At 34.6% G+C, this 26,312-nt stretch overlaps 3 protein-coding genes across 3 annotated transcripts; 2 read left to right on the forward strand and 1 right to left on the reverse strand.

Moving 5' to 3' along the window:
• The first annotated feature begins 614 nt into the window (after nt 1-614).
• LOC132629782 (uncharacterized) lies at nt 615-7,437 on the forward strand. The gene is made up of 13 exons (XM_060345132.1): nt 615-869; nt 1,421-1,558; nt 2,367-2,448; nt 2,574-2,650; nt 3,300-3,415; nt 4,359-4,467; nt 4,557-4,673; nt 4,778-4,869; nt 5,037-5,103; nt 5,473-5,554; nt 5,683-5,774; nt 6,007-6,150; nt 7,014-7,437. The coding sequence occupies exons 1-13, from the start codon at nt 615-617 to the stop codon at nt 7,158-7,160; spliced, it is 1,518 nt and encodes a 505-aa protein (XP_060201115.1). The 3' UTR covers nt 7,161-7,437.
• A 1,184-nt stretch (nt 7,438-8,621) lies between these two features.
• On the reverse strand, nt 8,622-14,202 carry LOC132629988 (ACT domain-containing protein ACR10). Its single transcript, XM_060345469.1, has 6 exons — nt 13,811-14,202; nt 12,082-12,300; nt 11,291-11,396; nt 10,879-11,215; nt 9,693-9,977; nt 8,622-9,104 (listed from the first exon to the last, which is right to left on the reverse strand). The coding sequence occupies exons 1-6, from the start codon at nt 13,962-13,964 to the stop codon at nt 8,970-8,972; spliced, it is 1,236 nt and encodes a 411-aa protein (XP_060201452.1). The 5' UTR covers nt 13,965-14,202; the 3' UTR covers nt 8,622-8,969.
• A 9,806-nt stretch (nt 14,203-24,008) lies between these two features.
• On the forward strand, nt 24,009-24,800 carry LOC132629783 (uncharacterized). Its single transcript, XM_060345133.1, has one exon. It carries the CDS (start codon nt 24,009-24,011, stop codon nt 24,798-24,800), a length of 792 nt encoding a protein of 263 aa, XP_060201116.1.
• The last annotated feature ends 1,512 nt before the right edge of the window (nt 24,801-26,312 follow it).

Raw genomic sequence — 26,312 nt, forward strand, 5'->3', positions numbered from 1 at the left:
CGTTCATAAGAAACATGACTTGAGTCAATGGGAGAAAAAATTTCACGTCCTTAAATGCTTTACTTCATGGTTGTGTGATTCATTTGCTAGAAAATCGGCACATTGGCCTCTCTCCAGGCATGTCTAAGCATGACCTTGTTGACTTTCAACAAGTATTTATAATCTTCAATAATAGGTCATGTGGTGTGAATTGTTCTATACTAGCGTACATGTCAGTACCTCTTTCTATTATTCTTACTCAACTTATCTGAAAAGAATTAGTGAACCATGCGTGATATATATTTTTCAAAGCAAACAATTGTAGATTCTTTTTCTGTTTTCATTTAATTACTCCAGAGAAAGCTCTTGATTTATCTAATTCCAATTTCCTTGATGAATTATCAATAGAATTTAAAAACTCATTCAACATTGCCACTAGAAGGAAAAAAAAAAAAAACTTTTCTATATACCCGTCCAAATTAGACCTTACCAATTAATATGGCCTGCTTTGATTTTAGCCTTGTCCATTCTCCATCAATTTATCTATATAGTTTATTATTAGGGCTGCATTTTCATATATTATAAATTCATGCAAGACATTTGAAAAGTTAAAAAAAAGAGTGAAAGCTTTCAGTATGGAGGATCCCAAGAAGTTAGAGGAAGGATTTGGCAGTCAAAAGAAACATAATAGTGAAGAAGAAATTGATATTACTAGCCATCAAGGAAGCAAATTAGATAATAAAGTTGATAGTAATCAAGATTTGGTTAGCCATGAAAATGAGCAACAAATATTGGACGAGCCATTGGAACAAGAAAAAGAACAACCTCCTATTAAGCAGAAGAGCAAAAGGATTGCAACATTGGATGCATTTAGGGGCCTCACTATAGTGGTATGGATTTAATATGTAGACACTAACAACGTAAAATTACTTTCACATTATTGGTGCAATTTACAACACGTAACCTAACTTATTCTTCTAGATTACTTATTCTACTTTTTGTGACAGTTACATATATTTATCAAAGAAGGCAAACTGACCACTTTTCAGCCCTATCTTTGAAAAATAGTCATTGTCCTGGAGTTTCAACTTCCAATACTGAAATTTCATGACATTACTCTTAAGTTTCACTTGTAGAAGTTGAAGCTCTAACACTGTGACTATTTTCCGATTACAGGGCCGAAAAAAGGCTACTACTCTGAATTTTTACACATATTTATCTTGAGTTTATAAAACTTATACAGGTTTTAACTTAAACTCATTTATCTTTTCGATAGAGTGAAAATTCTTATATGTTGTCATTGTATAGAAGTTAAACTCGATAGAATTTTATAATTTTTCTCCTTACTGTTCTTTTCCATTACTAATTGTTGGCTTTTACTTAAAGTGATCGTTATTTGTAATACTAACTTCTCTTATTTAAATTGAATGGTAAACTACAGTTGATGATATTGGTAGATGATGCTGGAGGAGCATATGCACGTATTGATCATTCACCATGGAATGGTTGCACATTGGCTGATTTTGTAATGCCATTTTTTCTCTTTATTGTTGGTGTTGCAATTGCTCTTGCCTTAAAGGTAAATATCATCTCTTTGATATTTTTTTTTTCTTTTTGACTCACACTTATTGGTCTACCAATCTATGGTACTTTTGTCCAAAAATTGAGTGTCTTGATAAATTTGCTTGGAAAAAGGGGGAGGAAAATGAATTATTTTTGGAAAATGCATTTTTAGATAATTAAAAGTACAAAAGAAATACAAAGTGGTCTAACCCTTCACCTTTCAAAAATGCTCAAAAACATATAGGCAAGTTCCCTTTTTAAAAATTAAAAAAAAAAAAAAAATCCCTTACAACTTATGGACTTTTTAGACAACAGTGTAAAGATTCTTTTTGAGCAAACCGAAAATTCTATGGGAAAACGTTGGATCATAAAATTTTGTAATTTATTGTAAACGTTAGAAAATGGTTTAAAGTTTTGTAAGTTATTGTAAACGTTAGACAACAGTCTAATATTTTGACTGTAAGGTTGAGAAATATATGAACATTAGATCCGAGTCTTACATTATCTGAGAAGATAATTTTTCAAAGGTTATATTTGCCCGACTTTTTAAAATATAAATAAATTTTAAATGCTTGTCTGAAAAGGGACATTTGCCAGAATCCGCCATTTGAAACAAAACATTTACTAAAGGGAAAATTAGGCCATTAGGAGTCATTCAACATAATATTGGGCTACTTCTTAGGCCCACTTCTTTTTTGGGCATAGGCCAGCTCTGTCCCTTTCTTAGATGGATCTTGGTCCAACTTCAGATTTTGTAAAGTGTAATTTCAGTCTATCAGAGCAACTTTATGAATTTCTTATTTAATGGGGACTATTTTTTACAGAGAGTTCCAAAGGTTAGTGCTGCAATTAGAAAAGTAACACTAAGGACATTGAAGCTTCTCTTTTGGGGAATTATTTTACAAGGTATGACCAAAGCTATGAACTAGTATAAATGTTTTGATAACTTCCAAGACAAATATAAGAAATTTGCAAAAGTACATATATAAACTGAAATAATAGAAATTAATCATAAGCATGTATTAATGCAGGAGGATACTCCCATGCACCATATGATCTAGCTTATGGAGTGGACATGAAATTAATCAGATGGTGTGGTATTCTACAGGTCTCAACCACTTCCATTCTTTCACTCAGAAAATTTTTGAGTTAGGCCAAATGCAATGATACCAACACCCGGCTCGGTGCCTATGTTGCTCGGACTCTTCAAAAGTATTGTGAGATGTATATCGGATCCTCGAAAGATATGTATTTTTGGTGAATCTAACACAGGTGCGATAACATTTTTAAAGGGTCCGAGCAACATATCTTGACACTATTTTTCAATAGGTGTTCAATATGTCAGACCCCATGATGAGGTGTCTAAATGAAAAATAGTACTACCAATTTTAGGGGCCGGTCATTGGTCTTTTTGGCCTTTGAGCTAGACGACATGCATCGACAACCCCCTACTCATCGCTATTTTTAATAGGTGTTCAATATGTTAGACCCCACGATGAGGTGTCCAAATGAAAAATGGTGCCAATTGTTGATCTATTTGGCCTTTGTGCTAGGCCAAATGAATCAACTGGCCCCTACTTGACGCTAATTTTCAATAGGCGTTCAATATGTCAGACCACATGATGAGGTGTCTAAATGAAAAATGGTGACCAATTTGGGGGGCCAACCGTTAGATTTATTTGGCCTAGCTATTATATGGAAGTGAAAGTCTTGTTTTAATCTGATATAATATTCTTTTGTTATATGCAATTTTGCAGAGAATAGCCTTGGTGTACTTGATAGTGGCTCTAATAGAGATTTTAACTACCAAGCTGAGGCCAACAACTTTAACCCCTGGTCATTTCTCAATTTTCACTGCCTATAAATGGCAATGGTAAGCAAGCACAATATTCTCTTAGCTATAAACCATTACATTCATCATGTTAATTATTTCATTCTTGAAAATACTTATGTCTAGTTAGGAATTAGGATAAAGGTTGGATCTTACGTGTTTCGTATAAATTGAGACTTGTAGCTTGATCTGTACTCATCGGGATTGGGAACAGGGGCGGAGTTAGAGGGCCAGAAGGGGGTTCATCTGCCGGGAAATTACACTGTATATACAAGGTCAAAGAAGATAATTCATGTATATATAGTAGATATTGACTACAAAAAAAGGCGTAAATTGCGGGGGTTTGGGGAACCTCCATGATAGAAAATAGCGGAGGTTATAAACCTCCGCAAATTGCACTTTTGACCTCTGCTAATTGCACCTTTTTTTTTTGTATTGTGAACCCCCCCCCCCCCCCCCCCCGCCCTCCCCCCAAAAAACCCCAAACCCTCCCCGGTGAAAGTCCTACTTTCGACATTGCTGGGAAATATTGCTTAAAATGGTTCAATAATAATTCTTCGCAGTTCTTTCTCAATGGTATCCAACAATCAAGAAAATGTGATACTTTTTCTTTTCATAGAACTGAATATTATACTGCTGTAAAGTTGGCTAGCTCATTACTTTTATGTATGGTACCATAATGGATAGCGAATTAATAGAATGGAATCCACTATTATATGCATATTTCGTCAACAGTACCGTAACCGCCTAATAATTTTTGCTAAGATGAATGTCCGTGTTATGGCAATTCCTTGTGTTGTTTGCAGGCAGTGGTGTAGCCATATACAATGAAGGGTGGTTAGTCGAACACCCTTCGTCGGAAAATTATACATTGCATATAGAAAACTATACACTAAGTATATAGGTCAACATATTATACTTTTTGTGCATATATATCATATCTCGAACAACCTTAGCGAAATTCCTGACTTCAGTACTGTTGCAGGCTCGGAGGATTCGTCGCATTCGTTGTTTACATGACAACAATGTATGGTCTCTACGTTCCTGACTGGAATTTTCTGGTGCACCATGAAGATAGTTCAGAAAGATACACTGTAAACAGCATTTACAAAAATACTATTGAGTTAGAATAGCACTAATAATTACAGTTCTTAACTGACTGAATGTTAACTAAAATTTTCAGGTAAAATGTGGGACGAGAGGTCATTTAGGACCTGCCTGCAATGCAGTAGGCTATGTGGATCGGCAAGTATGGGGTATCAATCATCTCTATAATCAACCTGTTTGGGCGCGTTCGAAGGTCACAACATATCAGAGCTATAATTAAGCTTATTGTTTTAGTAATCTTATTTTGAAATTGCTCAATTATGGTGACTAATTGGTTGTTATTGATAATATATTTAGGCATGCACATTGAGTTATCCAGCTTCAGGTCCACTTCGTGACAATGCTCCCAGCTGGTGTCACGCTCCATTTGAACCTGAAGGTTTGCTGAGGTTTGTATATTTCGTGTTTGAATTGTATGCACTGAAAATGTAAAAGATATTTACACAATTAGGCCAGAAACTACTCAAAAAAATGAACTCAGAATTCATCTGGTGCATGATCCTTTGTTAAAATTGGATTCAGCTAAGCACATTTTTTTTGTTTCCTCTTTTGTTAGTTCAATTTCAGCTATCATGTCTGGAACCATTGGCATACATTATGGACATGTATTGATTCATTTTAAGGTAACATCGAGGCCTTTCAAGAAGTCACTCTATCAAGAGTTTAACTTCTATACACTGACAACATAAAACACAAGATTTGTAACCTGAAAAATAAAGCAGATTACTTGCAACCTATATTGCTCGAACTCTCCTAAAAATGTTGTCGCAACTATGTTGGATCCTCAAAAAATGCTTGACTTTTGGAGGATACGACGTGCACCCGTCAACATATTTGAAGAGCCCAAGCAATATAGGCGTGCTACAAAAGGTTAAAATTCACGTTAATGTAAATATTTGTTATACTGTCAGTTTATATATGTTAAAGCATTCGATTAATTATGCAATAGCAATTGAGTAAGAATGATGGAAATTGGACCAATTTTGTTTCAGGGTCATGGTGAGAGGCTAAAACAATGGGTTTCACTGGGATTTAGTTTACTCATCCTAGCCTTTATTCTTCATTTCACAGACGGTAAATTCATTGTTCCCCCGATAATTGATGAAAATGAAAATTTTCCTTTCTACTGATGTTCAAATTTAGTAAGTAGTATTTTTTAGACGTTTACTCTGTTTTTGTATTCTGTGTTTTTTTTCTTGCAGCAATTCCTCTAAACAAGCAATTATACAGTTTTAGCTATGTTTGTTTCACTGCTGGTGCTGCTGGAATTGTATTTTCCGGATTCTATATATTGGTATACAAATGCTGCAACTTTGAAAACTAAAAAGCCTATGTTGCTCGGACTCTTCAAAAATGCCGATGGTGCATGTCAGATCCTCCAAAAATAGTGTTTTTTTTTTTTTGAGGATCCAACACAGATGCAACAACATTTCTGAAAAGTCCAAGTAATATAGCTTAAAGCTAAGATATCAATTTCATAATAAAATTCTACTAATATTTTTTTGTTTTGGGAAATGAATACATAGATTGATGTTTTGGGACTGAGACTGCCATTCTTGTGGCTGGAATGGATTGGAATGAATGCAATGCTGATATTTGTGTTGGGAGCACAAGGCATCCTTGCTGGTTTCATTAATGGATGGTTTTTCAAGAATGAAGATAACAACCTTGTAAGTACCATAATCCCCTTATCCCACAACCTTGTTGAATCAAAAGAAGGAAAAAAACTTCATGTATTGTGTGTCTGAATTCTTGAACAAGAAGTCTCCAATCTAATGCCAAAAGTAGTGTCTAAGTCCAGTAGCGTGTGCAGAATTATGTGTTAGTGATGTCAGCTTATTGTTATAACTCAACTTGAACGTGAGTTTTTTGATTCGAGTTGTAGAGGTTCTAAGACTTTACTTCTTGTCCTCTTTGTGTGTCCGCATTTCTGAACAAGAAGTTACCAAGCTAGCACCAAAAGTAGTGTTAACCGGTGGTGTATGCAGAATTATTGTGTGAGTGATGTCAGCTTTTAGTCATAACTCGACTTGTACGCGAGAATTTTTGTTTTGAGTTGTAGAGATTCTAAGGCTTTATTTCTGGTCCTATTTTGTGTGTGAATTCGTGAACAAGAAGTCATCAAGCTAGCACTAAAAGTAGTGTCTAACCGGTTGTTTATGCAGACTTATTGTGTGAGTGATGTCAAGTTGTTATCATAACTCAACTTCAACGCGAGCTTTTGGTTTCGAGTTATAGAGGTTCTGAGATTATACTTCTTGCCTTATCTTTTCTATGTGAATTCTTGAACAAGAAGTCACCAAGCTTGAGCCAGCAGTAGTGTCACCAGTGGCGTACGTAGAATTATTGCGTGAGTAGTGTCAGTTATTATCATAACTCAACTTGCACGCAGTTTTTTGTTTCGAGTTGTAGAGGTTCTTGAGGCTTTACTTCTGTCCTATCTTTATGTATATTTTTCATGTTATTAAGTAATGTCATCTTTTTAAAAAAATTATATTACTAGTAATCATTTTTTTCCTTTTCCATTTTTCAGGTAAATTGGATTCAACATCATGTATTCTTTGATGTGTGGAAATCAGAAAGAGTGGGGACTTTATTGTATGTGATATTTGCTGAGATTACATTCTGGGCAGTGCTTGCTGGGATTTTGCATAGACTTGGTATCTATTGGAAACTATAAAGAATCACAACCACTAGATCAAAAAAAAAAAAAAAAAAAAAAAAAAAAAAGGCCAAATGGAAGCATGTTGTAGTTTCATAGTACGGTAAAGCAATGGCAGAGACTCGATTTTCATCCAAGAAGGTTTATCATATACTATATATTCATGAAAAAAAAATTGTCTTATGTATATAGTGTGATTATGTGGCGAAGGAAGCTCGGATGAACCCTTTCCCCCCTGCTGTAAAGTTTAATCAAAATCATTCTACCCCACCTCGTTGCTTATCTTTGTTCTTTTATTTATAATTTACCATGTCACTTCTTTTCTAATTTCACTCCATCTTGCAACTATTTTAAATTGTGTGAACTTTAGTTATTCTTCTGGTCTCAACATAACTGTAAGTCTATAATCCATATACATGGATAGTGTGACGAACTTTTACACTATCGATAATCAAAAATATAAAAAGGGATAGTATAGTGCACGAAGCATCCCACCGTTCCTGCATGGTTTGGGGATCAGCTGCATCCCAAGAGTGTAATGTAAGCAACTTACTTTGATGCGAGCATCAATGCATGGATACTTTTTGAATATTGCTTTAACATCAAATCATAATTCACAGGAAACAAAACATGCTAATAAAAAGACATAATCCTTAGGTAGATTGGATCTGATGTGACTTGATGTAATTGTGTAAAAGGACATATAGGCAGTCACCTTCAGTAATAAAGTGATGCAAAAATGCTTCCTAAAGTTGTTTTTTCTTTTTTGTTTTGAGGCCTTTTCCAATCATGAGATGGATAGATTGCACGAGCAGATATCAACATAATTATTGAAGTAGCTAATTGTTTGCATCTATTTAGAGAATTAATCATAATTAAAATGAATTTGAATAAATTCTCATAATTATTGTAAAGAACAGTTAGTCATAGAATTGTCTACCGGGCAAACTTTCGTACCAACACGAGTAGTTTAGCTCATCAATACTTTATAAGGATGTTGGACTAAAAATAACTTGCCACAACTTTCCTCCATTATCCGACAGGAAACAAATTATGCTTTAGGAAACTCAAGTAAATAGAATTAGTAGGGGATACCAATAACTAGCTGAAATTGCCCCACCTAATCATAATACATTATTTTAAAGAATTATGGTAGATTCAGCAAGCAGCAATACTATCCGATAAAACTTAGGAGCGGGATGAGTGATAATCTAGCGAGTGTTGATGAAGAACGCAAGCAAAGCTAGAGCTCAGGTATTGATATATTCAACCAAGAAGTGGAAAACACAACTTTTTGGAGCGATAAATCTTCCGTGCCCCCTCCCCCCAGTCTCTCTCTCTTTATAAAAGAGCCTGCGAGAAGCATGAAGAGCTAAGCCACTAATGTCGTGGCGAAGGTTAGACCTCATAAAGTCAGCAAAACTAAGGTTTCACACGTGTTATATCCTTTCACTCGAGCTAGAACTTATATATTGGCTCTTCTTGCTTAACTGTACACTATTATACCTGAAAAGAACTTCCAAATGACCAGTGTACCTGGAGCTATTACTTGGCGAAAAAGGCAAGTAAAATACATCTCAAGGTTACTACATCCTGTACACACAACTTCTATCAACACTATACAATAAAAGTCTTTTAACTTCTCGACATTTTCACATGATTCTACAAGATTAGTCTTGCAAAATCTTGACAGAACCTAGCTTTTTTACCTCTACATTATACACTTCTGTACATATGATGGTATCATCACTAGTAGAAGTTAATACTGCACGAGTCAAATGAGCCTTTTAGCAATGAACACGGAAACTGTACATTCAGTCGTCGTTACTACCAACCCATAAACATCTTCCAAACAGCTTCCTCAATCTTGTTCCTCGGGGGACCAGAACCGTTCCCTTCGTCCAGTAAGACCCGATAAATTTCCCATTCTCGATCACCAACCAGATATCTCCCTATTTCAGCCTGAAAATTGCGATAAGCAACAAGTTAAGATGACTACATTTAAAAACCTAAAACACACTAGCCAAATAGCATTGACACAAGCAGCATCTTTTCATCTTTCTAATTTTCATTCCATTTAAGTTTCCTGCCTCAGTGGCCAAATGAAGTAACAAATGGAGACACTCGGTTACAGTAAGAAAGGTTTGTATTATCCCTCATACAAGTTATGTTGCTCGGACTCTTGAAAATGCCGACGGGCTCGTGACAGATCCTCCAAAAAGCAGTGCACTTTTGGAGGATCCAACACAGGTGTGGCTCCACGGGTTTCGGACCTTGCTGCAGAAAAAAGCTTGGTATTTAAGCAGAAAAGGGTAGAGGAGCGGGCCCATTATCCACCAAGTTTCAAAATGTGTGCAACTGGACCTCGAGAATTTATCGGCCATCGAAAAAGAAAAAAGTTATGTGGCTCTATCAACGTCATGCCATTTTTACTCTAGCAAACCAGCTTTTAGCCTAGCGCACGATTATCTCCAAGGCATTCTCACTCTCAAAATTACCTAATAGTGATGAAGATAATAGTGAATCATAGAGTGATGCATCATGACTTACCGAAAAGATGCCAATATTGAGCATCTTGAGAGCCAGTGTAATGTCATAAAAGACAATTGGTCGACCCTTGCCCGATAACTCTACGGGGTTCGCTACCAGTAATTCTGCATCAGGACCTCGGTTCATCAACGCCACTCTGAGAGGGCGACATAGTTCCATTTGAAGACGCGAGCACAAAGCGTTCAGCTTGCTAGGGTCGACTATTTTCTTGCCATCAGCTTGCACTATGAACAAGTCGAGCTCACATACTGTTTTAGTTTTTGAAGTGAACCGTCCATATGATATCTGATATAACAATGAAGTAATTGGTGAGAAATAGCTTTTACTTTAGTTCGGTATCACTGTGGTTGCATGACGAGCAAACACAACAAAAAGAACAAAAAAAAAAATTATTACTCCCTCCGTATCAATTTGTTTGTCTTAGTTTGACTCGGCACGAAGTTTTTAAGGAAAATAAAGAAGACTTTTCAATCTTGTGGTCTTAAGCTAAAATGTGTGTAACGTACCAAAATTCCCTTTGAATCTTGTGATCTTAAATATACCATGTAGGATGTTGGGTGTAAAGAGTTATTCCCTCCGTCCCAATTTATGTGGCACCGTTTGACTCAACGCTAAGTTTAAGAAAGAAAGGAAAACTTGAATTTTGTGGTCTAAAACAAACCTTTAACATTTGTGTGGCTATAAAATCATCTCATAAGGATAAAAGGGGAATTTTAAAGTTAAGTTGTTTCTAATATAGAACGGTGGCACTCTTTTTGGTACCGACCAAAAAGTGCCACATAAATTGGGATGGAGGGAGTACTTAAGATACAAAGTGACATTCTTTTTGAAATGGATTAAAAAGGAAAGTAAGACCAACAAATTGAAATGGAGGGAGTATAACACGAAGTGTGCTTCTACAGCAAATTAAACATCATAATAACTTAAAATTGTTGATCAATATTCTGTTTGATGAAGAAACAAACTGGCAACAATCAGCCGATGAACTATATCGCACAAACAAAAACTACAAATATTCTATATATGTTAATCAAAAGTCCACATTTTAACTAAGAAGCCTTATTTCGCAAAGGGGATATTGGTGTTCACAATGTAGTATATGGTTATTGCGAGATTTTATTTACCTTGTGCAAATAACCACGAGACTTTTATCAAGACGATATTTTCGAGATATAAAATGATGTACCTGAATATTGTAATCTTTCAGTGTCCTCATTATGTCATACAGAAGACCTTTGTGATCTTGGCAAACAATCTGGATGAGAGTATGACCAGGGCTCAACAAATTATCCACGGTGATAGACGCTTTATTGCAAGCGAGAGATCTACTCTGGTGCTCATGAAGTATTTCGAAGCTAAACATGTCTTCGGCAATTTCTTGCGGAAGGAATGATGGCCCTTGAGAACGCCCGGTGATTTCGGAGCCGACCATTTCTATGTCGCAACTAATCATGGCGTCACCGAGAACGGATTTCAACTGGCAACGTGTATCGTCTTGTCTCTTCTTTGTATGTAGAAGTTCTCTGATTAAAAAGGATTTACACATAAGAAACTACAAATGACTGGCAGCAACTTTAAGAGCCCGAAAAATTCCGAACCTTGTGTCAGTGATGAAGAACAGGTCCATCACTTTTCCATCTGGAGTAGTGGATATCTTCACCTTCTTTATTGTAAGCTCCAGCTCGGAAAGTACCGCCGTCACATCTGCCATAATTTTTTTCTAAGAAAATTACTACAAGTATACCTGGATAACCTTGTGGGACAAGGTATTTACCCAGCCGGTACCACAACAATGAACCAGAGGCATAAATTGTTCCAGTAAGTAAACTAAACAGCTAAAAAAACAATTTTTAAGCACTGATAGTTCAGATAATTCAAATTTCTTGAGACTTGAGAGCTGAAACATAATGGTAAAAGTGAAGAAACAAGAATCAATACTAAAAAACCGTCAGTTATGAATAAGTCTAATTCAATTGAAAAGGTAACACATTCACAAGATTTATAGCCTGTTTGGCCAAGCTTTTGGGAAGCCAAAAGTGCTTATTTTAGAAAGTTGAGGTGTTTGCCAAGCTTTTAGAGAAAAAATAAGTGTTTTTGAGTAGTAGTAGAAAATGTTTTTAGAAGCTAAAAAAAAAATTCGCGAAATGCTTTTGGAACCTTTGCCGAGCACAAATTACTGCGCTAATATTGACAAAAGTGTTTTTCAAATTGGTTATCCAAACATAAATTGCTACTCTCGAGAACAACTTTTTCGCAACACACTTCTGACAAAAAGCACTTTTCAAAGTAAGCATATTTTGGAACCTTGGTCAAATAGGCTTTAGAGTTAAAAAAAAAAAAAAAAATGCATTGTGCAACAAGTTCACAAAACAAGCTTCAAATTAGTTACCATGCAAAAGGCCCCTTCGATCGTAGCAACAGAACGTCAAGAGGAATACATCAGGAGGCCCTGGCGACTGTAACTCAGCAAGATAATATGATATTCCAGAGGCAGAAGAACAAGACGGACAAGCTTCCACAAGTCTCTTCTTTAACAAATTCCACCTTGTGTTTGGTGTTCCCACCACCCAAAACACTACGTAACACCATATTCCATCGGTAGATACATCTTCAACAAAAGAATCAAAAGTGTAAGATGGCAAATTACAAAAATCTCCAGCATTTATCAATTATCACAGTATGTATTCAGATACAACAGATGTATTATCAACCAAACTGTCTGAATTATCTTCAACACACTCTTGAGACAAATTCAAAATTGACAGTCGAAACAAGTTCCACACACACATAGAAGCTAAACTTCATGCCACTGGAAAGAAAAAAACTCACATACCCCCAAAAGTAACCAGTAGGTGAAATTCTTCTTTGCAACAAAGAATCCCAATTTAAGAAAAACCATAAGCATTTCATTCACAAATTCAGTAAGGGAAGAAGTACTCCACTAATCCTCAAAACCAGCAGACTCTCAACCAACACTAGTAATTGATTATATCAAGATTACCACACACACACCCAAAAAAAAAAAAAAATCACAACAATCACTTTGTATGTTGATATTAGCAAACTTCCCTAAATTGGATGTATATGGAAGTGCAAGAATACAAAGGAGAGAGCTGAGAGCATACCAACTGTGAAAATAGAGAGACCAAAAAAAAGAATAAAGTATTCCACTAATCCTCAAAACCAGAAGACCCTCAATTTCATAAATTCAACAGTAGTACAATAACAACCACAAAAACATACTCAAGAAAGATTCAGTCTTTTCACTCTCTGCCACACACACAAAACTGATTATATCAAGTAAGACAATCTTTTCACTCTCTGTCACACACACATACAAAACCGATTATATCAAGAAAGATTCAATCTTTTCACTTTCTGTCACACACACACACACGCAATACTAATTATATCAAGAAAGATTCCATCTTTTTACATTCTATGCAGAACATACAATTGATTTTATCAACAAAGATTCAATCTTTTCACTCTCTGCCACACACACACACCCCACTGATTAGTGATTACAATCAAGAAGGCTCAATCATTTCACTCTCTGCCACACACACACATACAAAACCGATCATATCAAGAAAGATTCAATTTTTTTACTCTCTACCATACACTCACCCGCACAAAAATAACTGATTATATCAAGAAACTTCAATAGTTTCACTCTCTGCCATACACACACACACACACACATGCACATAAACAGCTGATTATATCAAGAAAGATTCAATTTTTTTACTCTCTACCATACACTCACACGCACAAAAAAAACTGATTATATCAAGAAACTTCAATAGTTTCACTCTCTGCCATACACACACACACACACACACACATAAACAGCTGATTATATCAAGAAAGATTCAATTTTTTTACTATCTACCCCACACACACACACACAAAAAAAAAAAAACCGATATATCAAGAAAATTCAATAGTTTCACTCTCTGCCATACACACACATATACACACAAACAGCTGATTATATCAAGAAAATTCAATCTTTTCACTATCTGCCCCACAGACACACACACACAAAATGTAAGCTTGACTATAATTACTAGTACTTTGCAAGAACAAAAAGGATAGAGAGGTAAGAAACATACCAACTCTAACAATAGTGAGACCAAAGAAGAGAATGATTCTACAAAGATCAGAGCCTAAACCAGTCTTATCAGGACAATTAACAGTAATCACATTTGGTTCACCTTCTCTTTCAGACTGCTTCAATAACACAACATCATCATACAAAATTCCCATTATATCCTTCTCCTCTTCCTCTCCTTCTTCCTCCAAATGGAGTTGAAGGGCTTCCCTTTTTTTTCAGTTTTTATTCACCAAATAAAAAAGAAATAAGTAGTAACAAAGATTCAATCTTTCTTCACAGAATATAAGAGAATCTTTCTTCTCTTCCTTAGCCTACACATCTGTTTTCTTAGCTTTGCAAAAGATTTTTTTTTACATATTAGGAATTTCTTGGTGGCTATTTGGTTTTATTTTTCCACGTTTATTTTATTTTTCTTCATTTATACTACTTCTGGTTCCAACTTAAGCGTTTTAGTTGGACCAGACACTAAGCCAAAGAAATAAAGAAAGATTTTTTTAATGTCGTGGTACTAAATTAAAGATTACATAAAATATATTTTCTTCGTTTATTTTTATTTGTCCACTTTGGATTTTTTATGCTGTTTAAAAAATAATAAATGGAGTACATAATTTATCAGTGTACTCATATTAATTGATGCATATTTTTATTGGATTTAAAAAATTATTTAAATGAGTAATTAATATTATGGGTAAAACAGAAAAAAAAATTGTGTTCTCTTGATACGCTAAAAGTGACAAGTAAGTGAAAATCTATTTTTAAAATACTAGACAAGTGAATAGAGGGGGTACTAAAATATCTTTAGAATCTTGTGGTCATAGACTTGCGGGGTAGAATATTTAAATTATCACTACTAAATATAAAAAAAAAAAACACTCTTTCTAAAATAGATTAAAAAAATAAGACACTTAAATTGAAATAAAGGGGCATATTTTTTTTGGGACTGGTAAGTGGTAAGGAGGAGAGTAATTTTCACTGACCAAACATGTGGGGGTAGAAAAGAAAGAAAGATAACATGTGGGGGTGAAGAAAGGTACAAACAAATAAGCTAGCTGGAATATCTAGGAATTAAAATTTCTTTTTCTTTGAGAATTTTTTGTATAAATAATTTTCTAAGTTTTTTGTCAATTGTTTTTTACGTACATTTAACTTCTTTTTTTGTTTTGGTCAAATCCTTTTCTATGTTCATCTCCTTTTTGTCCTTATAAATGTTCAGGAATTAAAGGAAGAAAGGTGATAAGTTTAGTATAACAATTAATGGGTTTAGTATAACAATTAATGCTAAGAATAAAATAGTAATTTTGTGATTAATTCTATCTGGATTTTTTAAATAAGCAAATATTTTAAAACGAATATTTAAAGTAGTGTGGGCAACTCGTATGGGACAGAGAGAGTTCAATTTACCATCTTTTGAGTTCTAAAATTACTAAAACTAGTTTTACTATCTTATCCAAATGAATCACCCTAAATAGAAAGCTACTTCTAGTCTTCTAGATGGATTTGGGTATTAAAATAATCAAAATTGTTATTTAAATAAATTCTAACTTTTTTCTTAATAGTCCATCAAAGTCCTTATTTTGAGAATGACTATAGTTTTTTGCAAGCTAATGTCTCTTTTTTTAAAAAAAAAAAATCTTTCTTTTTATCGTGCTAATTTTTTTCTTTTAAGTTGATTAAAAATAGTTGCAAATCCAAATATTCAAATATCCATTAAGGATAGCAAAGCACTGCAAAGCACTACAAAACCACACGTGGAACCAAAATGCCCCTAAAAAAATCATTTTGAACCAAAATACCCCAACAAAAAAATGTTACAAAAGTACCTTTAGCGCAGTAAAATATTGTGCTATAGCACTTCACGGAGATGGAGCCGTTAAGTGCTATAGCGTAGTATTTTACTGCGCTATACAAATATTTCTCTCACCTATAGCGCAGTATTTTACTGCGCTATAGGACTCATTCTCTCACCTATAGGGCAGTAAAATACTGCGCTATATGACCCAACTAAAACCCGTCGGGTTCCATTACTGGTCCCTCCAGTGGCAAAAAAAATTGAAAAACGCCATTGGAGGCGATACCAAGGTGATCCCCACATCAAAAAAATGTCGTTTTCTATTAAATTTCATTCGGAAAGTTTAGATTCTCGATATATTCAAGTCAAGGAGCAAGATTCTAAGTTCGAATTTTGGAAAAAAGTGGCGTACAACTCGATTAAAATAACTCTACAAAAAATCTTCGATTAAGGTTTTCTACTATGAACTTTTGTTATTATTTTGTTATATACATTATATTCTAAGCATGCATAACATTTAATCCTTGCTATTTTACAGAATAAAAAAAATCAATTTTTTTTTTTTTTGCTCTTGTTCGGACTGGGCAGTGGCTTTTGCCACTGTTCCGATTTTTTTTTTTTTGGTTTAATTCATTATTTGTTAAATGTTTATGAATTTTTAATTTGTTATATGTTTATGAGTTGTTAATTTGTTAATTATTTATGAATTGTTAATGAATTATTATTTTGTTAATTGATTATTTGTTAAATATTGATTATGAATTTATTAGTTGTTAAATATTGTTTATGAATTGAAAGAAGTTGATTGGTAATGAATTATTATATTGTTAACACTTTGTTTGGATGATTGTTATGTATTGTTTTGACATTTATCGTATTGTGTTGTATTGTATAGGACCAAATCAGTGGTTATATAAAATGGGACCTTTCGTCGTTACATAACAATAAAATTAAAGTAACAGTCAAAGCAAACATTTTATTTAAACTAGCAACATAATATAATACAATAGGTAACAACCATCCAAACAAGTTGTAAATGATTATGAAATGTTAATCTATATAATTTTAAGGGAAAATACATTAAAACCCCCCTAATGTATAGCCAGATTAATTATGACGCACCCAACCTTTGCGGGCGACCTATTACCCCTCAGTCTTAATTTTTCAGTATTTTAGTGACCTTTTTTGACTGACGTGGCAAAAAAAAATTGAAGCTCAGTTGCACAGTGGAGAGTGTTGCACACTCTCCGCCACATTGGTGCCACGTCACTGCCACTTTTCCTTTTTTTCATTTGATTTTTCTTTTATTAATTATTAATTATATTTACCACTGCTGTTGCGGTGTTGCTGCTGCTGTTGCGGTGTGGCGGTGGCGGTGGTTGCTGCCGCTGCTGCGTTGCTACTGCTGCTACTGCGTTGTTGTTGCTGCTGCTGCGGTGTGGCGGCGGCGGTGGTTGCTGCCGTTGCTGCGTTGCTGCTGCTGTGACTGCGGCGACGGCGGTTGAGAAGAAAGAAGAAGAAAGAGAAAAATAAATTGCATTTAACAATTGAAATGTGAAAGAGAGGAAGGGTGGGGGTGGGTGAGAGGATAAAATATAAATTAATTTTTATTAAAATATCTCGTTTGGACCATTTTCACTCGCCATATTTTTGTTTTTGCCACGTCAGTCGAAAATGTCACTAAAATACTGAAAAATTAAGACGGGGGGGGGGGGGGGGGGGGGGGGGGGGGGGGGGGGGGGGAGGGGGGAATAGGTCGCCCGCAAAGGTTGGGTGCGTCATAATTAATCTGGCTATACGTTGGGAGGGTTTTAATGTATTTTTCCTAATTTTAAAAGCGTGAATATATATGTTAAATAAAAAAAGATTATCTTAAAAAGAATAGTTAAAGTTCTTCTTTTCATAAATACATAAGCTAACGAAAAAAATGTAAAGTTTGTAGGAAAATATGTGGTCGATGAATATACTCTTTTAGTTTAATTTTATCGTAGTTGTGTTGGCTATTTGGTCAACTAAAAATATATCACATATTCAAAATAGAGTTCCAAACAAATATTACAGGAGCTACCCATTCAGGAGCATTCTCATCAACCTGCCGAGGCAGAGGTGTCTTCTCATGAGACTACCGAGGCGCATGTAAGTTTTTTACTTAAAACTAATTTTATTCAAATATTTATTTAATTTTTATAACCTTTACTTGGACTTCGAACAGCATCTCGTCCAGGAGACTACCTCATATTCACCACCACACCCATCTTAGGAGCCTACAGACCCATCTCAGGAGCCTACTCAGGCGCCCGTTGACACACAGGTTTGATTAAATAAATAACGTTAATGTATTCAATATAAATAAGAAATGGTACTAATATTTATATACTTTACAGGTTCATCCTTCGGCGCCTGCGGTGGCGACTCCCAACGAGGAAGAGGTCGAGTTTCCAGACCTAGCTCAGCCTGAGGTTCTGAGCGTGCCAGCGGGACTAGATCCCAAGAAGAAGCACATTCTAGTTAAGGGCGCAAAGGCTAGGGGAAGAGGAGATGATCATGACTTAGAGCACCCGGTTATTAAGAGGAAAAAGGGCGATGGAGACGATGGCGAGGGCGGTGGGGATGGTATGAGCCTTAGGCCTAGGGATAGTCTCCGGCATACTACATGTGGGACCCATCCTCGATAGTGTAAATACATTAGTGTTGTACAATTTATCGTAAATATTATCTATTTTTTACATACTTATAAATATTATCTTAGTCTTTATTATTGTTTATAGTTTCATATCCTAAATTGATAATAAAAAAAAACGTGACACATTCGAAATAAAGTTAAGCATTAATTTAAAAATAAAACAAAACCTAAAAGATAAATAACTTAAAACTAATGACTACAAGTCTTCGAACAAAAAAGGACTTCGAGCACTTTTCAACCACTAAAACGACAATCCAAAGTATTGCGTATTCTTGATGTGTTGAGCCTATTTTATTAATTGTACAAATATAACTAGAGTTCTATATAAAATATTAAAGTTCCGGAATCTCAAAGCATGATTAATATACGGCTAAACTACGTAAAAAAGATAAACTACGTAAAAAGGAGTGAAAATGTAATGCTTTGGAAAATGGCGGAGTCCTATAGCGCAGTAAAATACTGCGCTATAGCACTTAACGGCTCCGTCTCCGTGAAGTGCTATAGCGCAGTATTTTACTGCGCTAAAGGTACTTTTGTAACATTTTTTTTTTGTTGGGATATTTTGGTTCAAAATATTTTTTTTGGGGTATTTTGGTTCCGGACTCAATAGAAAGCTACTTCTAGTCTTCTAGATGGATTTGGGTATTAAAATAATCAAAATTGTTATTTAAATAAATTCTAACTTTTTTCTTAATAGTCCAGCAAAGTCCTTATTTTGAGAATGACTATAGTTTTTTGCAAGCTAATGTTCCTTTTTAAAAAAAAAAAAAATCGTGCTAATTTTTTTCTTTTAAGTTGATTAAAAATAGTTGGAAATCCAAATATTCAAATATCCAATAAGGATAGGAAGCAAAGCACTACAAAACCACACGTGGCTAATGACCACTGACAAGGATAGAAATGAAATTATATTATTTTATATATGTCGGTTTGACTATAGACTTTATTTGGTCAATGCATTTTTATTTTATGTTTGAAAAAATGCATTATTTTTTGTTAATCTCATTTGCGGATAATTTGGAACTAAAATATATCGTGATAAATTGGCTACATCATTTTCTCGTTAACACTTTATTTAGCCGCCGGTCACGTGTCTTATTTTCTGGGATGGTCCCTCTCAAGGTAGGCCTATCCATTCGGTTCGGTTTTGGCCATCATCGAGTTAAAATTTTAAATTTCGACTTTCTAAAATTCTCAATCAAACTCGATCCATTCTAGGTTCAATTTGATTCGTTTTTTATTATTTCGGTTCGGTTACACAAATCGATTTGTTCGATTTATTCGAAATTTAAACAAACAACTATTTCATTTCAGTTTTAGAGTAAACATAACAAAAAAATAATGAGATCCTAAACTTGCAGCCTTATAATCAACACATTAGCCAAGGAAAAACCATAAACTTGCAAGCATAATAGCATATAAATAGCAAAACAAGAGCTTGACAACTTGTGCAAGCATACAAATCCGCCAACACCACGTTACATATACCCAATTAGTCATATTAGTCACTAGTGGCATATAAATTCAGTCTGTTCGGATCGGTTCGGTTGATAATTGAAGCAAACCGTATTCGAATCGTTAAACCGTAATATTTTACAATTTCATTTGTATATCGAAATCGAATTGTATTATTCAAATTGAATTATCCGAATTATTTCAAATCGGTTCAGAAATTCGGCTTGAACCGATTTGTGCACAGGCCTACTCTCAAGTGCTTACAAGAAAATTGGAATATAAATATAAAATAAAAAATAAAACTTCAAAATAAAAAAATATAAAAAAGCGGGGGAAAAGCTAATCATCATTATAATTTTTCCACCCTAATGACTACTTTACTTTTTTTCGGTCATAAACTAAGGCCCGTTTGGCCATAAATATCAAAAAAATAATCATTTTTTTTGGAATTTTTGAAGTTGGAGCTGTGTTTGGCTATAGTTTTTGAAATTGTAGTTTTTGATGAAATGTAGTGTAAAAAGTGAAAAAAATTGAAATTTTTTGAAAAACAAGTTTTTCTTGTTTTCAGTATTCCGGAATATAACTCCGGAAAAAAGTGAATAATTTTTATGGCCAAACACTAAAAGTAAAAAAAGTGAAAAAAAATTCGAAAAAAAATGAATAATTTTTATGGCCAAACGCCCACTAACTATCCACCTTTTTGTTTCGGATTGTTTCAAAATAATGTTCATCTATCTAGAAAGAAAAAAATAGTTTATCGGAATTAATCATTTTTATATAGTTGTATTATCTGAAATTTTTATTAATAAAATAAAATATGTAAATATTTGAACCGATTTTATTTGAATAAAAAAAAATTAACTTTATCTTAGTATTTTGTTTGAACAAATCGGATGTTTTAAAGTGGACAAATTCTGTAGTATTTTTTTTAGGCCAATGAAGCTAACATTTGTTATTGTTAACCATAAAAGGAAAACGAATGTGATATCATTTTACTACTTTTGTTTTCTCCTTCTTCCTCATCTACTAAAAAGTTGATAAAAAGCTATGAGATTGGAATATATCCATTGGTAACAAAGCACCTAAAAAAGTATGAAAATTGCTTGCACTCTTTAACATTTAAACAAAAAAAAAAAAAAAGCGACGTGAAGTCATGGTGGATAACAGGATTATGTAATTAAATGTCAATAATTGAATTAATTATTGGATAAAAGTGTGAATGTGATCTTGATCTTGATAAAGTTGGAAAATAAAAAGTTGAGAATATTCAAGTGGAGGTTGGCCCAAATCCTATTTTAAGTAGTGGGCACTGAGCACCTTCTTTGTTCCTTCCTTCGTTGTTTTTCTTCCTTTAAAAAAAAAAGAAATTATCTGGTATTTAAATTTAGTAATCTGACTAATTCAACTTTGGATCGTGTAGGACCTATTTAAGATAGAAATGATTCTTATAAAAACTACTTGAACTTGAAACATTTGATTAAAAGTAGAAGAATCTCATTCATCTCATCGTACTTTTAGTGATTTATGTTGTTTTGACGTCCATGACGAAGGGCAGGCCAATGACAAGGGTCATAGAAAATGACGGATAGGCTTTTAAATTGGCAAGCTTCTATAGAAGGGGTACACATAATACTTTATACGAATTTTATATCGAAATGGGAGAAGAAATTAGTGAGGAATTTTTATTTATAACACAAATTACACATGTTTAACTTCGATAATAATTTTATGGAAGAGACAATCTATGAAGCTTATCGAACCAAAGCGTACAATACATATCATGATATCACGACGTTAAATCGTGGTATTTTCCAATACTCCGCATTGTGAGAAAATGAAACGACACATAAACGAAAGTGTGCATCGGATCTCTGTGATATTTGTATTCTTATGGTGGCTATTAAAAAAGAATTATTGTTTGACAAATGAGAGATTGAAATTTGGTATATTAAAAGCTCCCTTACAAGTGGGGTTTTGTACCATTGTTATTCACATTATAAAACAATAAAATAATATGCATGCTTTTAATTTAATGCTATATGTGGAAGTGGGAGGACTAGGATTAGATTCATATCCCTTTGACAATAAAGCAGACAAATCATCTAATATTTTATAGATGATGCATATTTTTTCATGATTCATAGATTTCCTTTTTCAAAAAATATATAAATATGGGAAAGTAGTACGGAAAATAGGAGAAGGAGTACATATGAACCTACGGTCAAATAATTTTATAACGATATTGTGTTTCAAATATTCTATTATCGAGAACATATAACATAGTATCACAAAAAAATAAATTTGCAAAAATCTTGATTGTTATTACAGATGATAAATGCAATAGAGATGTCTGACGATACAATCTTTTTTAACAACAAATCAGAAACCTACTTGGTTAACTGTAGTTAATAATTCATTCCACTTTTTCAAGTAAAAAAAGAAATATGCCTTATGAAACTCCAATATTTTTTCAAGTGAAATATATGTCCAAACATATATCAATCTTCAAATGTCTTTTTTTTTTTTTTTTTAACTTAACTTCAAATAATATTTGTTTAGTCAAATATTATCAAATTCATGTCCAAACGCCTATTAATAAATATACTCAGAACACCAAATTTACGATGCAGAATACGTTACTCAAATATTAATATGTATTCTCACTTTAGTTTCTAATTATGGAAGCTAAATTATTTAATTTGATATGCACTGAATATGTGAATATGTATATACTTTCCTGTTTGTTATGAGACCAATGAGGACGACATGGAGTATAATTTCACGACAGGATGTTTTTTTTAAGAATCAAGTCTAGTAATATATTGGTGAAAATGAAAGAGATTTCTCCCACCATTTAAATTTAAAAATAATAGAAATATGCATTTGGCCGTATACCATTCAAACATTGAATGCTACCTAGCTGAAAGTGATTTTTAATGACAGGGTTTGAGATTTAATTTGAAATCTTATCCAGTATAGTCCTTGATAAACACTTGTTAAACAGAATAAATTTAATCGTACTGAGTGTTTACACCAAATCGATAGATACATGACATGTGTTTGCATATTCATTTTATTACTTCATCTTGATAAATTAATCTGTATTATTAATTTATTAAATTATTTAATCACAATAAGTTAAATTTGTTTGCAGTAATTATCTAGTGCGGGAAAGTAATTACCCGTAGGGACTTTCCTCATGTATATATTAAAAATGAGAATTAATCTAAATAGTTCGTCAAACAATTTCTTAAATTAGAATAGTTGGCGCATGTTTAATAAACGTATAATTTATATATAACAATAAATTTGATCGACTCTTATGTAAAAATCTCTAATTAAAACTAGGAAATTGAAAATTTTCCTCGTCAGAGGTTGTTTTAAGATATTTCATGCCTCTAATTAAGGGCGCATACAATTCAAGAACAAACAAAACAGCTAGAGTTGGGGATAAACATAATCATTATGGTGAAAATGACTTATTTGTCTAACCCTTGTCAAAATAAAATGTCTTTTTTTTTAATTTATTTATACACAAAAAGAATAGTTTGGTTTTTAGTGAATTTTTCTTTCAACCTATTAATTCTTGTGATATTTAAATTATGTTCTTTATTGCTTTCATCTACATATTGCTTAAATAATACTTTTAGTTTGGCGAATCTCAATTAATGATACCGACATAATAAATTAATATTCCACTAAAACTACATAAAATAAACAAGTCTTCTCTTTTAAAAAGTATTAAAAACAGCGTTCTCTCTCTATGAAGTCGGCGCAAGTTAGCTAACTAACGCCGGTGAGGAATCCATGGCAAGAGGACGAGGAAAAGGAAAAGCAGGAGGTAAGGAAGCGGTACGGGGTCGAGGAAGGCCTCGAAAAATGCCACTAGAAACGTTTGTTAATTCTGTAGGGGCTCAAGCACCAACTACGCCGGTGGATCTGGGTAAGGTTAACAAGGCTGCACCACCAGTCTCAATTCAGAGAGGATTGAATGAGATAGGGTCGTCATCTAGCACAGCGGGGCCAACAAGAAAACTGCAGATGAGTAGTGGTGCTATGGAGTCACCAGATGTGAGTACTGTGTCAGCTGCCGCCACAGCCACAAGAGTTGTAAATGAGGGGCCGAGAAATGCACAAACAACAGTAGATTCTGGCAAATGAGAGGACAAGGGTAAGAAACCGGAGGTACCTTAGGTGAATTTGTTTGTAAAAAATAGATCTGTAGAAAATGGGTTATCTTTGCAGTACACCCCCCCCCCCCCCCCTCTCATGATTATAGATGGTGAGGTGGTGGTACAACTGGAGAAGGAGGATGTGGAAAGGGAGACGGAGAAATGGCGGTGTGCACTAATTGTTTACATAATAGGTGAGTGTCCTGGCTATAACACCATGAACAGATTTATCTCCCAAACTTGGAATAACATAACTGAACCTACTGTCTATCTACATGAGGAGGGATACTTTATTGTCAAATTCCAAACAATTGAGAAGATGCGTGAAATTTTGTATGCTGGACCTTACACCATCAATTACAGGCCATTGATTTTGAAACCCTGGACGCCGGATTTTAACTTCTCTGAGGAATTCCCTACTGAAATTCCTCTATGGGTCAAATTGCCACAATTGCCAATGAATTGTTGGGGTTCAAACTCACTTAGTCGAATTTCTAGCTCTATTGGAACACCTATCTATGCAGATGAGTGTACGGCAAAGCAGACAAGGGTCTCATTTGCACGAATGCTTATTGAAATAAACATCACCAAACCCTTACCTGATGAGATTAAAGTGCTCGATCCAAATGGGAAACTGTTTACCCAACCTGTGACATATGATTGGCGACCTCTATATTGCGAAGTGTGCCAGTCCATTGGGCATAAATGTTCACCAGTAACAGCTCCTGCTGCTCAAGCACGACCACGAAGGAGGGCTACTAGAAGGGGACCAAAGCTAATTCAGGCCTGGGTATCCAAAGAACCAAACCAAGCACAAGAAGGGCAGCAAGTAACAAACCCAAGGGACCAACCAACTCAGGTACTGCACTCATACCAGAGCAATCACTAGCTAAAGAACTGCCAGCTGCAATGGTAGACATTAGTATTGGGACTATGCCATGTGCAATAAAAAATCCCCTGAGCCCAGATCAAAACAAAGAGAGTGGGAAGAATGAGCAGGCGCTTAACACCCAAGAGCAAGGATGCCTCAATCCTGAATTGCATCTGTCAAACTTTCCTACATTAAGTTCAGCATCAGCAAAAAAAATGACTGGAGGAGCCCAGAGTTCAAGTGTAACGAAAACAGTGATATCCCCTGATAAAAGGAAACCTCTTACACAATGACTTGGCTAATTTGGAACGTGAGAGGAGTCAATAAGAGATATAAGCAGAAGGATGTGCGGAAGATACTAGTGAATAAACACATTAAACTAGAAGGTCTGATTGAAACAAGAGTAAAGCAACACAACACAACTAGAATAATGCAAAACATAGCTCCAGGATGGGGTAAGTGTGCTCATTATAATACAGCAACTAATGGTCGAATTTGGATGATATGGGACACTAGCATATACACAGTGACACTTATCAGAGAGGAGAATCAACTACTCTATTTCCTAGTCACAAATGGGGCTGAGATTAACTGCTATTTGACTGTGATATACGGATATAATAACACAGTTGAGCAAAGAAAATCTTTATGGGGATACTTGAAGGAATTGGCTCATGGGATTAACAGACCTTGGCTGATCAGTGGAGACTTTAATGCTCTTCTTTACCCCCAAGATAGATTGAGTAACAACCCTGTGTAGTATGCTGAAATAAGGGATTTTGCTGAATGTCTACAAGAGCTGCACTTAAATGAAATAGCCTGGAAAGGAGAATATTATACCTGGAGTAATAAACAACATGGTGACGAAAGGGTGTGCAGTAGACTGGACAGAGCCATTGGCAACCATGAATGGATGATGGCATGGGGACAGGTGGTACTAGAGTATGAATTGCCCAACATATCAGATCATGCCCCTATGGTACTGACTCTAACAAGTATACAGAGAAACATTAAAGTTCCTTTTAGATTCTTCAATATCTGGGCGGAGCATAACAAATTTCAAGACATTGTTTCTGCAGTTTGGGCTAAGAAGCTGTCTCGGGACAGAATGGGTAATATTTGGCTGAAGCTTAAAGCATCAAAGTTAGACTTGAAAAAACTGAACACAGAGGAGTTTAAGTATGTGGGACAGAATATAGAGCAAGCAAGACAATCTCTAGCTGAGATCCAAGTACAAATGAGGCGACAATGGACTGATGTATTGCAAGACCAGGAAAAGCAAACTATAATAAAACTAGAGAAATGGTCCCTCATAGAGGAAAGTGCTATTAAGCAGAAATCAAGAGCTAAGTGGATTCAGCTATGAGACTCAAATACTACGTATTTCTCGGCAATATTAAAGGAAAGAACTCAAAGGAAGCAGATAACCACACTCCCTTCTTTGGATGGGGATATATTGACTACTACAGAACTATCAAGGAAGAAATTGTGGCTTTTTATAAAGGACTGATGGGGACATCCACTGCTGCT

This window comes from Lycium barbarum, chromosome 3 (genome assembly GCF_019175385.1).
Source record: "Lycium barbarum isolate Lr01 chromosome 3, ASM1917538v2, whole genome shotgun sequence".
NCBI lineage: Eukaryota > Viridiplantae > Streptophyta > Magnoliopsida > Solanales > Solanaceae > Lycium > Lycium barbarum.

Excerpts from the sequence above, each read along its gene's own strand:
- LOC132629782 (XM_060345132.1), top strand. The coding sequence starts at position 615 with ATGGAGGATCCCAAGAAGTTAGAGGAAGGATTTGGCAGTCAAAAGAAA. Across the intron at positions 5,104-5,472 it reads ATGTATTGATTCATTTTAAG|GGTCATGGTGAGAGGCTAAA; the intron begins GTAACATCGAGG and ends ATTTTGTTTCAG. Across the intron at positions 5,555-5,682 it reads TATTCTTCATTTCACAGACG|CAATTCCTCTAAACAAGCAA; the intron begins GTAAATTCATTG and ends TTTTTCTTGCAG.
- LOC132629988 (XM_060345469.1), bottom strand. The coding sequence starts at position 13,964 with ATGGGAATTTTGTATGATGATGTTGTGTTATTGAAGCAGTCTGAAAGA. Across the intron at positions 11,216-11,290 it reads TTCTTCATCACTGACACAAG|AGAACTTCTACATACAAAGA; the intron begins GTTCGGAATTTT and ends CTTTTTAATCAG. Across the intron at positions 9,105-9,692 it reads TCAATATTGGCATCTTTTCG|GCTGAAATAGGGAGATATCT; the intron begins GTAAGTCATGAT and ends CGCAATTTTCAG.
- LOC132629783 (XM_060345133.1), top strand. The coding sequence starts at position 24,009 with ATGATTATAGATGGTGAGGTGGTGGTACAACTGGAGAAGGAGGATGTG.